At 36.4% G+C, this 14,233-nt stretch overlaps 1 protein-coding gene across 5 annotated transcripts in view; it reads left to right on the top strand.

The window, feature by feature from the left end:
• Positions 1-14,233, top strand: part of mitfb (melanocyte inducing transcription factor b) — a 72,417-nt gene that overhangs the window by 6,580 nt on the left and 51,604 nt on the right. Inside the window, exon 1 of one of the 5 annotated variants that reach the window (XM_055189398.2) lies at positions 3,323-3,460. The exons of 3 other annotated variants lie outside the window; for them this stretch is intronic. Coding sequence is in view for 1 of the 2 variants with exons in the window: in XM_073874867.1 (XP_073730968.1) it covers positions 9,722-9,777 (56 nt within the window). In the remaining variant the exon portion in view is untranslated. Of the gene's footprint in view, positions 1-3,322; positions 3,461-9,623; positions 9,778-14,233 lie in introns of those variants that run through there. One more of the 5 variants, XM_073874867.1, reaches the window with a different exon arrangement.

A 14,233-nucleotide genomic window follows, 5' to 3' on the forward strand; every position in this document is an offset into this window, starting at 1 on the left:
TGGGTTTGATGCTCACACTGTATAAAGCATTGTGATTTAACATTGACCGCATCTGGTGTAGATGTCAGGACAACTATTTCAGTGATATCTGGTAATCTAAACATGTTATACAAAATGTAGTGCTTAGTATGCACACAACTATTCAAAATAGAGTCACTTAAAGGTATAGCAAGGATTTTCTCGAATTTTAGAAAAGAACCGCCTTCTCCACTTTTTAAAAAAATGCAATTGTGCAACACTCCTGATTTACAATTAGGAGGACCAATAGTCTTGATGATCCACCCGGAAAAAGAAAATCCTCCGCAATACTTTTAAATATAAATATTTTTCATGATTTTCAAAACTTTTTAATCTGAAGGCGTATGACGACATGTTTAAAAATATTTACAGTATGCTCAGCTTTCACCAGTGCAAATTCCTTTTTTTTGCACAAACTAGTGTCAAGATTTAGTAAAGACACACAGTGAAAGAGTTAGCTCTGTAAAGGCATGAAAGCAGTTGTTTTTGTGACTGATTTTTTTGCATATGCATTTGTAGGAGTTTCTCTTTCAGACGCATAGCATATTTAATAGAGCACAGCGTATTTAAATGAATTATGCAACGTCATTGGTTTGCACTTGTTAGTTTACTGGTATTTGCTTCATTAGCTACGCTTATTTGCACTGCTCTTGGTAGATGACGTTAGTCATTATGGACATCGGATTTTTGCTCCTGTGTTCTTTAACATGCGCCTAGGTCAGTAAATCTCCTAAATCAGCGCTTTTTTGAAGTTGCGCTTTCGTGCTAATTTAGTAAGTCTGGCCCACAATGTGCCAACATAGTCGTTTTTTTTTACAAAACAAAGCATTTATTTATTTATTGATATGGATAAGCTGGACTTAATAATGAAGAAAAAGCAGCCAATAAGAGCTCAAAATAGATGTGACTTCCTTCAATACCGTTAAAAATCATCACAGCTTAAAACCTCAAAAAGCTTCTTGATAAAATTTAATTTCTGCTAAATCTAGACAAAGGGTGACTACACTGAAGATGATTTAATAAATGTTTAATTAATTTGCTCTTGCTCCGCTCCCAAGTCAAAGCAAACCGTACCAGAGACCACCTCCACAAAGCATACCAGGGTTAGCTTAGGTGTACTGCTCCCTGGTACAATACTTTGGGGGTCAAACAAGGTGAAACGTCCTCGGGAACGGTTCGCCGTCTGAGACACTTTTTGTATTTCATTTAATTTCCTTAAAACCTGGGTTGTGATTTAGAAGCTGTCTTATATTTCATTAAGGTTGTTAAGGTGTTTCTAGTTCTGCTCCTAGATAAGGGTGGAGACTGATGATCTTGCCTTAAATCACCATATGGTAACACATAAGGTTGTGTAAGGTTTGATATTTCATCGTTTTGTCAATTTGAAGGCCACTGCGGTTGGATGTTTGACGCAAGACACTGGAACAGTGAAGTGTATTTTTAGGTGGTCGACAGTGTAATTCCTGAGTCAGATTTCAAGACTTCCTGTTTTTTCCCCTCCCCAAATTCCCAAAATTAGATTCAGGCGTGACTTTCAGACATTCATTCACAATAAGTGCAGTTTTTATTTGTGAAGAAGTTTCTTAAGTACAGTGATAACAATTTCATATGAATTTATAATATGTAAACCTTAGATAAACAAGGCTTGGTTACTAGCAGGACTATGAAGTTAAGCTTATACCATTGCTGTTAGATTTTTTTGGATTACATTGTGCTGATTTTTAATGTATTATTAAATGTATTATCTTAATAGTGAATTTTTCTATTAAAAATAGAAGCTATACATGCATGTCTGTTACCTGCATAAAAATAGTTGTGTCTTTTCCGAGATGATCAAAGTGTGTAGATATTTCATAAAATACATGAAACTAAGACAGTAAAAGTCTACAGGTTATCTTCTGCTCAAAGAAAGTGAGCTGGGATCGGAGTATGTGAGTGGAGTGGAGCGGCATCACTTTACCTGGAGCTAGAAGCGGATTTTTTGAAAGTTGGAGTGTTGTGGTTTTGTCTCACTTTGAGGGCACTTCACTAGCACTCCATCATGAGCACAACTCATGCAACCATGGGCCTAAATCTCATCTATGAATTGGGGGGAACAAACATAAAAAAGCTCAAGAGCATGTTTTGAGGGGGACAAAGATAATACAGACAAATTTGTTGGGATATGTGTAAATGTGTACACAAAGAAAAAGAAATATTATTCTTCAAAACCATGTATTCATTGCAAGTTTTAATTTGAACTGAACTTTAAACATAATGAGTCAAGGCCTGGTAATATTATAATCATTAGGTGCAAATTTTTACATGGAGCGAACACGGAGCAAGGTGTCAAGAGGGAGCAGGGAGGGAGCGGGAGCTGGAGTGATTATGAAAGGCTTTGAACGCGAAACGGAAATTCTTGCCGCTGAACTCCACTCACATACTCTGTCTGGGATGCAGCGTGGGCTCTTCAGAAACACAATAGTGTTGTATTTTCTGTGCAAGGATATGTGAGGAGAACAACCAGTGCTGCATGGGAAACTTAAACATCTAGCCTGATGTAAACAAAAAGTATTTCATACACAGTAAAATTGCTGCCAGTTTGTCTTTTAACATCATTGCTGTTGTCATATATTGTTTGTTTGTAGGTCATCTTATGTTGACATTAATTAATTATCCTTTAGTTTAGTTGATGTATGTCTGAAGTGTTAGGAAGTAACTTACTACATGTCTCAGTTCTGGGATAGTGGCTCAGGTTGTTTAAAAATAATTTAGGTTTTCCAGTAACTAGTTGTTTTTTGATTGTGACAAAATCACATTATTGCATTTCAACTGCATTTATAGTACATCCAAAAAAAAAACTAGTTCAGAAAGTGATTTAATAATTAATTGAGCGGACGATGTTACAGTTGTCTTTAAAATCAAAAGGAATAACCTGTTTTTGCTGTATATTTCATATAAGGATAATTTAGGTGAATGTATACCTACTGTTATTTAAAACATGCCTCCAAAGCATTTTTTTGGGCTATTTAGCTTTGTTTAAAAAGGGACAAGGAAACAATAGCACAGACTTGTTCTGCAAATCATTTTATTTATTGATTTGAGTGGTTTGTTTATTTACATAAGTGATAATTAAATGGTAAAAACAATCCTAATTGGTTATAGTAGTAGCAGGAATCTGAAATAGGTGATGAATCAGTGAATCAGTAGAGAACAATGTTTTTAAATGAAATCCCACAGTTTCGTTTGCTCTCCTAAAATGTTTCCTCCTTGTCACCTCATTCTGTGAAGTGTGAGTGCGTCAGTGTTTCCAGCAGGGCTGAATAAAGTTGAGTGTTAAAGAATTGAAGAAAACAAGTTAGGAGTTTGACTCATTGGTGGTATCATTCAAGTGCAAGGATAAACGCAGTGTTGAATGTGAAGAGAAGCAGTCAGTACTGGAACACAGATCTACAGTCAAAAGGTACGAGTTTAATCTTTTCATTTGCCAAAGACTTAAAAAATCAAAAAGGTGCATTTGCTTCATAGTAAAGATCATCCCTGTTTCCCTGCTTAAACTAATTTTATGGTAATCTTACTGTTTGTGTGTTGTGCCAAGGTGCTTAAAGTCACAATGAAACGGAAGTAGTAATGGTCTTCGTTTCCATAACATGATGTACTGTATATACGGGTGAATCAGCTTCTGAAATGAGAAGAAACTGTAGGGCAGCACTTGATTTCGTCCATCGAGAACTGATTGGATTGTTGGAAGTTGGGCCATTTTGCTAACTGCTAATTGCCAGAATCTTTTTCAGGGCAGGTCCCAGTCTCCGATAGCCCTGCTGTACGCCATTCATTGTGACACAAAGTGAAGAGAGATCGTTTCGAGGAGAGGAGTAGATTAGCAGTTTTGATTAAAGAGCCACACAGATCCAAAATCGAAACTGACCTTTATTGCAGAGTGTTATGTAGCTGTCCATCAATGTAAACAATGTGCAAAACCAAAAAGTGCACGATTAATAAAGTGTTTGGCTTCTTAAGTAGGGAGTCGACTCTGAATCGCTGAAACGAGTCGTTATATGGATTGGATCTCCTGCTTGACTCTGTCCACGTCACACAAACACTTCCACGTCACAAGAGATACTAATCTCCGCCTACAGCCTTTCCCTGCGGGAGAAACGAAAACTATGACCCGCCCACAGCTAGTGTGTGTAAACATCAGCTCACGCTGTGTTTTCAGTTTGTGTTGTTTTCACTACCAAAGGAGACTTTTTCAAGGAGGGATATACTAAACGTGTCTGGCTCAGTGGTTAAGAATCAGTGGTTAAAATTCATTTTTAACGGAGGGATTTAGACATTTGGCAATGAAAGATGGTTCAGTACTAGGGGTGTCAACAATAATCGATTCGGCAATGCATCGCAATGCATGCATGCACAATTCAGCATCGATGCAGCAAAGTGCCATAATCGATTATGTCACTGTTTATTTTCTGGCGTCGAGTGGACAATAAAGTTGTGAAGTTTCAATTACTTCCGAGGGCATAACAACAACAATCAAGATGGCTAAGGCAGAGAGAGATGACCGCGATAGACGGGTAAATAAAAACACTTTTCCATGGAAAGTGGACATATGGGCACATTTCGGATTCTATGAAGTCAATGGGAAACTAGACAAGACTTACGCTGTGTGTAAAATTCTCATCTCAGGTATATAATTGTCATTGTCTTAAAGCTGCTAAGCTTCGGTTTTTGTTGAGAATAGTTGCACTTGACTTTACTACTTGACTGATAAAAAATTTGCCTTGTTGTCTACAGTAGAATTCTGATGCATCGCAATGCATCGTAGAATCGAATTGAATTGAATCCTTACCTGGTGAATCGTAATTGAATTGAATTGTGAGGGGTGTGCATTGGCACCCGCTTTATTTGGAGAAACATGCATCTCCTAACCACAACCTGTAAGTATGATTATAGCTACATACTTGCTTAAATGAGTTTAAAATGTTTTTATTGCTTGGATTAATGATGAATGATATAGTTGTTTAAACTCTATATATTGTCAGAGTCGCAATAGCAAGCGGCTTATGCTGCACTTACGGTTTTGCTATGACCCGGTTAGTTTACATAAATGCTTAAATGAGTGTAAAATTGTTAGTTTCTATCGTCTTTTTTTATTGCTTGGATTAATGATGAATGATGTTGTTGTTTAAACTCTTAATATACTGTCAGAGAGTCACGTTAGCACGCAACTAACGCATGCTCACTTACGGTTTTGCTACGACCCGGTTAGCTTACATTTATGCTTAAATGAGTGTAAAATTATAGTTTTTATTGCTTGGATTAATGATGAATGATATGTATTGATGTCGATAATATCTTCTCAGTAAATCATGTTAGCACTTGGTCAATACATGTTGCAGTATTGTTGGTTTGTACCACTGATCTGTGTTCTGTGCGAAGACTCTTGTCAGTTGACCAATCAGAGCAAAGTAGGCTACTGAAAGGTGGGGTTTAGGTAGACTGAGTCATTGAACGGCTTCACACGAATCGTTTGGGGATCTCTGAGAAATGGGGTAATTTTAAATGTATATTTTGAGAAAATTACAGTGTTTTTTGACCTTGCATGCATTTAAACCTGTTGTCCGGGACTTATAAATAGTGATAGGACGCTTAAAATTGTCATCTTACTGGCTCTTAAAAGATTGTCTTGGCACCAGTGTTGGGAAGTAATTAATTACTGTAATAATATTACTTTCCCTAGTAACTAATTAATTTATCTGTAATTTATGCAATTACCAATTTTTGGGGTGTAATGGAAAAGTAATGTAACTTGTAGCATAACTAATTACTGTTGTTTGGGAGTAATAAGTAAAGTAATAATACTACTTTTTAAAAGGAGTAACTAGTAATGAGTAATAAATTAAATCTTTTGAGTAACTAGCCCAACACTGCTCAGCACATTATTATTATTAAGTCATTTGTTCATGGCACATGCTGTCATCATCACTAATCTCCTGACTACAAACAACGTGTGAGTACAGTAGTAATATCTTAAATATTTTAATGGGCAATCTGGCCAGTGACTGTTTCATCGCTGCTAACAACACGCATTAATTATCTTACCAATGATGCATGGAGAAATCCCTTATGTTGCAGTAAATTAGGTAACTATGTAACATAATTCCAGCAATATTGGTACGCAAAAGCACCTTTCAGAGCAGTGTCTGATGCGCATTTTTTATTATAATGGCGCATGCGCACCTGCTAACCAGTTATGTGCACCGCTGTTTATGACCCATACTTGGTGTCATTAATCACATGGTGTTGGTTAGGGTGGGTTACCCTAACTCTTCTGAGAGTTTCTTACCTTTAGACTAGTTTGTAACAAAACCTGTGTTTTACACATCTGTTAAATCAGTCATATCACATATGTTTACTTTTAAAGTATCAAAAAGATTTGCTGTAGAAAGACAAATTAATTGGATCTGATTAAATCAGGGGTGGGCAATTCTAGAGGGCCTCAGTCGAGGGCCTCAGTCAAGGGGTGCGTTCCACTCCAGTTTTAGACACACACTCGCGAACTTCCCTAAACACTTCCACTTGTGGGAATCCCTGTTGCCATTTTGAAGTGCGTTCCACTTTGTGAAGTGGATGAGGGAAGTTTGAATGGACAAATCGATTTTGACCGAGGGAGTGAGTCTGCTATGTACACTTCAGGCAGCTTCATATCCCACAATGCATCACGATTGTGACGTCACTTCAGCAACTTGCGCTTTGCACATGGAGGGAAAAATGGTTTGTGGGCCAAGCGCATGATCGAAAAGGGTTGGTCCTGTTTTTTTAATGAGTAATGGGAGTATTTTGGGCGTAACGTGCAATAAACCAATCACAGTCTCAGCTCTCATCCCCTTTAAAAGCCAGTTGCGCTGGCGCTATGTCTAATCCCTATTTAGATAACGGACTTTGTAAACTGAAAAACTAAGCGGAGGAAGAAGATCCCCAGTTTAAGATGAATGTTAAATAATTGTGTTCTTTTTCATTAAAACCTTTAAAACCCGTTTTCTTTTAGTCATGGAAGTAAAAAAGCAGGCTTATAGTTGCTTTAAATGTATGGCTATCCAATATCATCAAAAAATAATTTACAAGTATTAAGAAAAGGTTTGTACTCTAAAAATACTTTTTGTTACCAACAGAGATAAAGAATTTACAAACGGCTCTCCGCAAGGTTCAGTACTTGGACAGCGTCATTAGTTTTTTTTAAGCATTACTTAAAAATGTTTCTCATCTCACCATATCCACAGGTACACAGTCATCATATACAATAAATCCATGAGGTAGCATTTAAAAAAACATATTTAAAAACAGATGCATTTGTTTAAAGCAAAGCATTTATTTACTTACCAGACTACATTTGAAGCAGCTCTTTGTGCCTTCTAACGTCTTATAATTAGTCCTCATTTATGTCCAAGAGACTCAATAATAATCTTTTACATTCAATCCTTTAATCTTTCATATTTAAAAGCGTTTTTGTGCTGCTGCGCATTCATGTATGTGTTAAGCAAACCCGCGTTGTCGTCCTGTTTAGGCGCATATTACTAATATTAAAACTTAAATAACAAAAAAACATATTCCTCCATTGACTTTAGACTTTAGACCAGGTTTTTGTTGGTCAATGGTGTAGTCTATTTTAGTTGCCTCAAAATAGCAAAGCGCCAACAATGCGCCTGAACACACCTCGTTTAGAGATCAGAATGCCCATGGGCGCATCGCGGCGCTAAACGTGAAAATTATAATTGTGCAGGGTGGAAACTAGCAAAAGACACTTGCGTCGCGCATTGCGCTGCATTGCGCCGGGTGTAAGATAGAGCCCCAAGTGTTTCAGCAGTGGTGGGCACTCGTACAGCGTAAGCAATGCGTACATCCGAGTGAACGAGACTGAGGGAAGTTAGCGAGGGAAGGTCATAAAAAAACGGACTGGAACGCAGGGCTGCAGAGTTTAGCTTCAACCCTAATCAAGCACACCTGAAAAATCGAATCAAAGTTTAATACAGGTTGATTTCTATTTGGTTTTGGTGAATGTCTCATTTGTTATTATAGTCACTCAACATAAAATAAAAATTGACAATATTTGACAATACTTTCTTGAAGATGCATTTAGTAATGTTTTGTTTATGGTGTACTAACTATGTGACTGCAGTCTTCATGCCTGTTCACAATACCAGATCCCCTAAACATCTCTTTCTTCATCTTCACTAGAGGTTGATTAATATATTGCTGTTTTCTATTTAGAAATCAGAGCCCATATATGATGACGATTTTCTTGGGCAATATGATTGGCCGATTCTCTGTTTGTACATAATAAAAAAAATGTCCTCATCATGAGCAGATATTTTAAATGTTAAAATGTCACTATTAAAGCCAAAGTATTTTAGAAAAATTATGGTTTTTACAACCTTCTCCACACCATGCATTTTTTTTTTCAGACACAGATATTACCTGAACCTCTGCTGTCATCATTACCATTGCTTTCATTGCTTTGTAGGATAAAATCCTTTCTTGGTAGACCTGATAAATGATTTAATCATCATAAAGTTAACATAGTAAAAGTCATTTTTTATTTAGACTATTATATAGGGCAAATCTTTCTAAACACTCTCAAAACACTTTTAAACTCTCATTCCTGAGTTGTGTGAGTGATGTGTTGTGAGTTCAACTGTTCATTTAAATTAACCGGTTCAAAAGAGTCAGTTCATGAATCGTCCCGGCTAGGCATCGCAAAGTGTTATTGTAAAAACACTAGTTTTCACTGACATTGGTAGCTGATCTGCTTTTTCATGTCACTAGACCCACGTGGTCTTATTGACCGACTGACTTTCATGTTGACTTCAAGTTGTTTTCCAGCATCCTAACCAGACCCCATGATCTCTAGATATCGGCTTTGGGGCACTGTAAGGACAGAGTAGACTGTATACACTGTAAAGGAAAATGAGGTTATGAGAGATTAACATCTGCTCTAACTATAGTCAGTGACTTCTCAAGTTTGTGTGATTGTGTCCAGACCTCAGAAGCTTGCGCTTAAAATAAACTTAATTATGGAAAAAGGAAGAAACAAGTTAAAATGTTGAGTCCCATTATACAGCAGGAGAGCACTGACAAACATGACAACAAGTTACTGTTTTGTAGTTTTTGTAGTGTATACTGTGGTATGTGTACTATGCAAAGTTTGCAGTTTTGGAATACGAATTAAGATTTCTGTTACTGGGTGACACAAGCATGCAATATTGTAAGGTTTTATATTGATTGATATTTTTGCATACTGCTAAAAACCTAAATGAATGTCAATATAAAACAGAAATCAAAAATAATTTGTTTACACTAAATAATGTGTAGTATTCACTGTTGGCATCAAGTTTCGAGCTGTAAAAGCTATCATACATGCTCTGTCATAGACTGAACACAATAGTGAGAGAGAGATTTGGAGAAAGTTCCTGTAATGACCTCTCTGTTTGAAGGTGAGACATTAAAGTAACAGAGAAGCGTGCCCTCTAGTGTACAGTACATCATGTCAATATATCGCTGTAGTAGTTTTATCTGCGTGTGAGATGGTTTAGCCATGTGAGTTGATGTACGTCTGCCCACCGTCTCTAGTGCCTCCCCTTTGGCCGTGATCCCAGTACTGTGGGATCAGTGTGACTCCTGCAGCCGTCCAAGGGCGCGCAGTGCACCTTTAGCATTCAAAATAAAGATGGAGGCTCTGGCTGTCCAAGTGCAGAGACCCTGCGTTTTACATTTCAAACGCTTGTGAGTACCTTTGGAGGTATATGTGCGTGCATGCATGCGTGTGTGTTTTGTTTGTGTGTTGGGGTGAGGGAGGTACGGTTTGTTTGTTTGGGTGAACTATTAATAACCATGACTATTAATACTCATGTGTCAGTGTGAGGTGAGTGTCAGAATGTCCTTGATGCTGTTTTCATATATCTCTGTTTTGTTATTAGGTATTAAGTTTTTTCAAAAACCATTGGAAATGTACTTTCCCAGAATGCACTAGGGTAAAACTTTTCCTTTTTGTTATAAAATGTTGTTTTGCACTGTCATGGACCAACTGATTTGTAGTTAGCAGCACATATTAGTTTAACGGTAGGTAGAGTACTGCTCGGAGGTGAGTGGAGGAGGTCGGCCTCCGGCTCTGATTGGCTAGGGCTGTGTCCGGGATAGGGGCGTGGCCACACGGGACTGTGTACTCATTGTTTCCTTTGACAAACACACACACACGCACATTGTTTTAAATGACAGCTGAAAATGTACTTGTCTTGATAGATCTGCTGTTGGGTTTAAGCTGTTAAATGATTGTAATTTGTTTTACTCTTAAATGAAAGTGATCCTACCTCCCTTACAGTTGTGTTAAGGTTTCACTCTCAAACTATAACCTACATATTAGGGAACATTATGGATACTGTTATATACCACACATTGCAGTGGTTTTCAAACTGGGGGCGAGGGGGCCCTAGATTTATGACATTTTATATAATACAGAAATTTATCAGCAATACGTTGTATAATTTAATATTTTTTGTTTAATTACAATGTAAGTTTTACAATGTTTTATATCATACATTTTCTTTAAGGGGGCCGCAAAGGTATGCACCATACACAAGGGGGGCTGCACGCCGAAAAAGTTTGAGAACCACTGCATTACAGTAGAGTATACTGAAAATAAAATGACAGAAACTACTTATATAATTACCATGTGCTAATTTTTATGTTTGAATCATCCAGGAAATTTAAATGAAATGCATTTTATTTTATTTGTTTGATTTTCACAGTAGATCACAGTACAGCTGACACATATCTGTGATTGTACAATATTTGTATTCTTGGTTAGCAGTCAGAAACTAAATTCTGCTTCACCTTTGGGCTTCTTCTGCAGTTGTGTGAGTCAGTCATGAACTCTTTGCTGTAGTTTGCTGTCAAAGTTATGATTCAATAATGCCAGACAAACCATGATCAGTTTATAAAATGAGGAAGCATGATGCATGAAAAACACGCGAGTCGGCCGCTGCTGACCCAGAACCAATGTGTCTGTGTTTCTTCTTTCTGTGCTCTTTTGACTTCTTCTTCTCTAATTTGTTTATGCAATACAGATTGATTGGTAGACTGATTACAAACATGTGCAAATATCTTATTTAAGTACAGATTTTCCATAAAACCACTGAATAGTTTTTGGTATTTCTCACAATATATAGCAACAATATCAAACAAATCAACTTAAAAATAATTATTTTACATTAAAAAACAATGGCTTTAAAAAAATATTTGGTCAATACTTTAAAAATATATTCTCATTTGTTTATTTTAAATTTTTATTAACTTGGTGAACACGAATAAAATCATGATTATTCATCACAAATGAGTAAGTAGTAGTAACAAATGACAGCTAATCTACACTATTTTGACCGTCTATTAGCTAAATCCCAACAAGCAGTTTTGCATTTAAAAGGCGTATTATAGCCGTCCAACCACAGCTCACACGTCTAGGCAGTGCAAATTTAAGACGTCTAACCATAGTCAAAAATAAATAAAATAAAAATAAATCCAAACAGTTTGTAATCACATGATGCTTACATGATGGAATATCAGATATGTTACAAGTTATTATTTTTTCTCTCTCTCTTTCTTTTTATTGAGAGAAGAAAAAGGGAAAAAGAAAACAATATCTCTATTCACAAATAAAATGTATCCCTTTACCACTTCCCACCGACTCTTATTTTTAACTTTAAAACATATATGCATATGTACATGGACACATATACATAAAAAAAAGAAAAAAGAAAGAAAAAACACTTATAAGAAAGTCGGCAAAAATAATTAAATATAAACAGAGTATCGTGTATTAAACAAAGAACAACCTCCCACCCAATCCCTGGCTCAGCTCACCACGACCAACACACATATTACTGGTTATTTATGCAATACAAACAGTACAACACATTTAATTGGGTAGTGACACTAAATTAGTGAAATAGGAAATAAAGGATTGCCATTTATGGAAAAATTTGACTGTACATCCTCTCATCGTGTATTTAATTTTCTCAAGTTTAAAAAAATACATGACGTCTCTGAGCCAACGGGAGATAGAAGGACATTTAACAGACTTCCAATGTAACAATAATAAGACTTCCAATGTAACAATAATAATTACAAGTTATTTTTTGACAAAAACCACATGTAACCAAATTAAAGGAGCAGTGAATCAAATAATAAATTTTTACTGTTTTTTTTATATAAGAGGTCATCGTATTTAAACGAACATCCTGCAAGTTTCAGAACTGAAAACGTCCTTATTACTAAAATATAACAGTTTTGAGCACAAAACCAAGAAAACCGTAGATTCAGAATGGGCAAGGGGCGAAGCAAACCGTAACCAGCGTCCCAATAATTAGCAAACATGACTTTTAAAGTTTTTACAGTGACCGGTTGTGAAAGAACACAGTGAGCTGTATAACCTTCCTTCAGAACCTAACATTAGGAATGCCTGGTTGAAGATCCAGCTTGCGGGGGGAGTGTTTGTTTACTTTATTGTGTACAGCGGATTCATTTGTAAAGAAGCCACAAGTCGATGCTTGATTTGCAGAGAGACTGTGATTAAATTATCAATGTTGTTTCATCAATATCGGATCTGACAGGAATGGCACAGCAGTATTATGTGAGTAAAACATTTTATCACAAGCACAATAGAAATATACAAAGTTATTGATAAGGATTTATCAGCCGCAATTTAGAATCTGATGCGCGATTACTGTGTTGTATACGGTAATTTAGTCACGTCGAGTTTAAAGTTTTGTTTTTACTTTACTATACGTATTGTCATTTATGTGTATCATCTTTAGCACCCAGAATCTTTTGTGGCTCAAACATACATGTGTTCGGCTGCTATTTTAAAAGATTAAGGTTTTTAAAACAATTCCCCACATGTAATGACAGGTAATGATGCTATTCAATCATAGCAGTGGGCGTTTACGTCTAGGTCTTCAATGCGGCTCGCCCATCAAAACGGAGCATTTCTTAAGCCAGTTTTAAAACCAGGTAAAAATAACCTATTGCTTGTTGCTTTTGATGTTTTTGAATCTAAAAACTACGCTAGCATCATAAGTAGACGTCAGGCAACAGTATAAAACAATAAAAACAGCTGATTCATTGCTCCTTTAAAGTTTATTTTAGCTAGAAGTTGGTAACTCTATCAGGTCTATAGTTATAGACGGTGAAATGATGACTACTGCTTGTAGGGATACACCGAAAGTAAAATTCTTTTTTGAAGCCCAAGCCAATTAAAATGTAACACTCTGAACAACTGCACATGGTTTTATTTCATTTTCCTAATTATTTTGCCTTTTTTTCTCACCACTGCATCAGTTACATTTGAGTGTGCTTTTTCATATATTTATTTCACATTATTTACCGATAAGCATTTTTTACATTTCGGCTAGGGCTGTTCAATTTAATCGTTTTTGATTTTCAATAAAATAATTTATTCAAACAATTACAAAAACAAGATAACCGTAAAACAATTATTGTGCGATTAATATATAAATTCCATGCTGCTGGAGTTGGACCAGATGTGTTTGTAAGGCACCACTGCTTTGACATGTGTAGTGTTCAAAAGATTAAATAAATGCATGTTTTCAAAGTCACGGAGTAATCGTGTTAAATTGTGATTGATTAAATTGTATGATTTTTGTCCAAAATAATCATATAATTTTGTCCATCATCGAGCAGCCCTAAGTTCAGAAGACATTGTAGGGCCTTTTTACACATGATCACTTCATGCGTTTCTCTGATCGGATAGCTATCTGATTTGTGTTCCATTAATGAGTTCTGGCTAAACCGATATTAATCTGGGGTGCGTTTCCCAAAAGCATTGTTAGCCAACTACTGTCGTAAGTTACATTGTTGCTGACGAAGGTTAATGATTTGGTGTTTCCCGAAACCATAGTTCAAACGAACATTAGCAAGCTGCATCGCAAACTTGTATGGTTTGAACGACAGCTCTTCACCTGTGGTTAGAAGCATAGTTCCTTGTTATATAACGGTGCTATATAGCACCAAAAGTGGTTCTTTGCTCGTAATCATAGAAGAACCGTTTTTAGTGCCATATAGCACCGGGGAAGCACCAGTGAAGCACCTGTGTAGAACCAAATAGGGGCCATAAAGCACCACATATGGTTCTACATAGCACTATTTGGTTCTACACAGGTGCTTC

The sequence above is a fragment of the Misgurnus anguillicaudatus genome, chromosome 13 (assembly GCF_027580225.2).
Source record: "Misgurnus anguillicaudatus chromosome 13, ASM2758022v2, whole genome shotgun sequence".
NCBI classification, from domain to species: domain Eukaryota; kingdom Metazoa; phylum Chordata; class Actinopteri; order Cypriniformes; family Cobitidae; genus Misgurnus; species Misgurnus anguillicaudatus.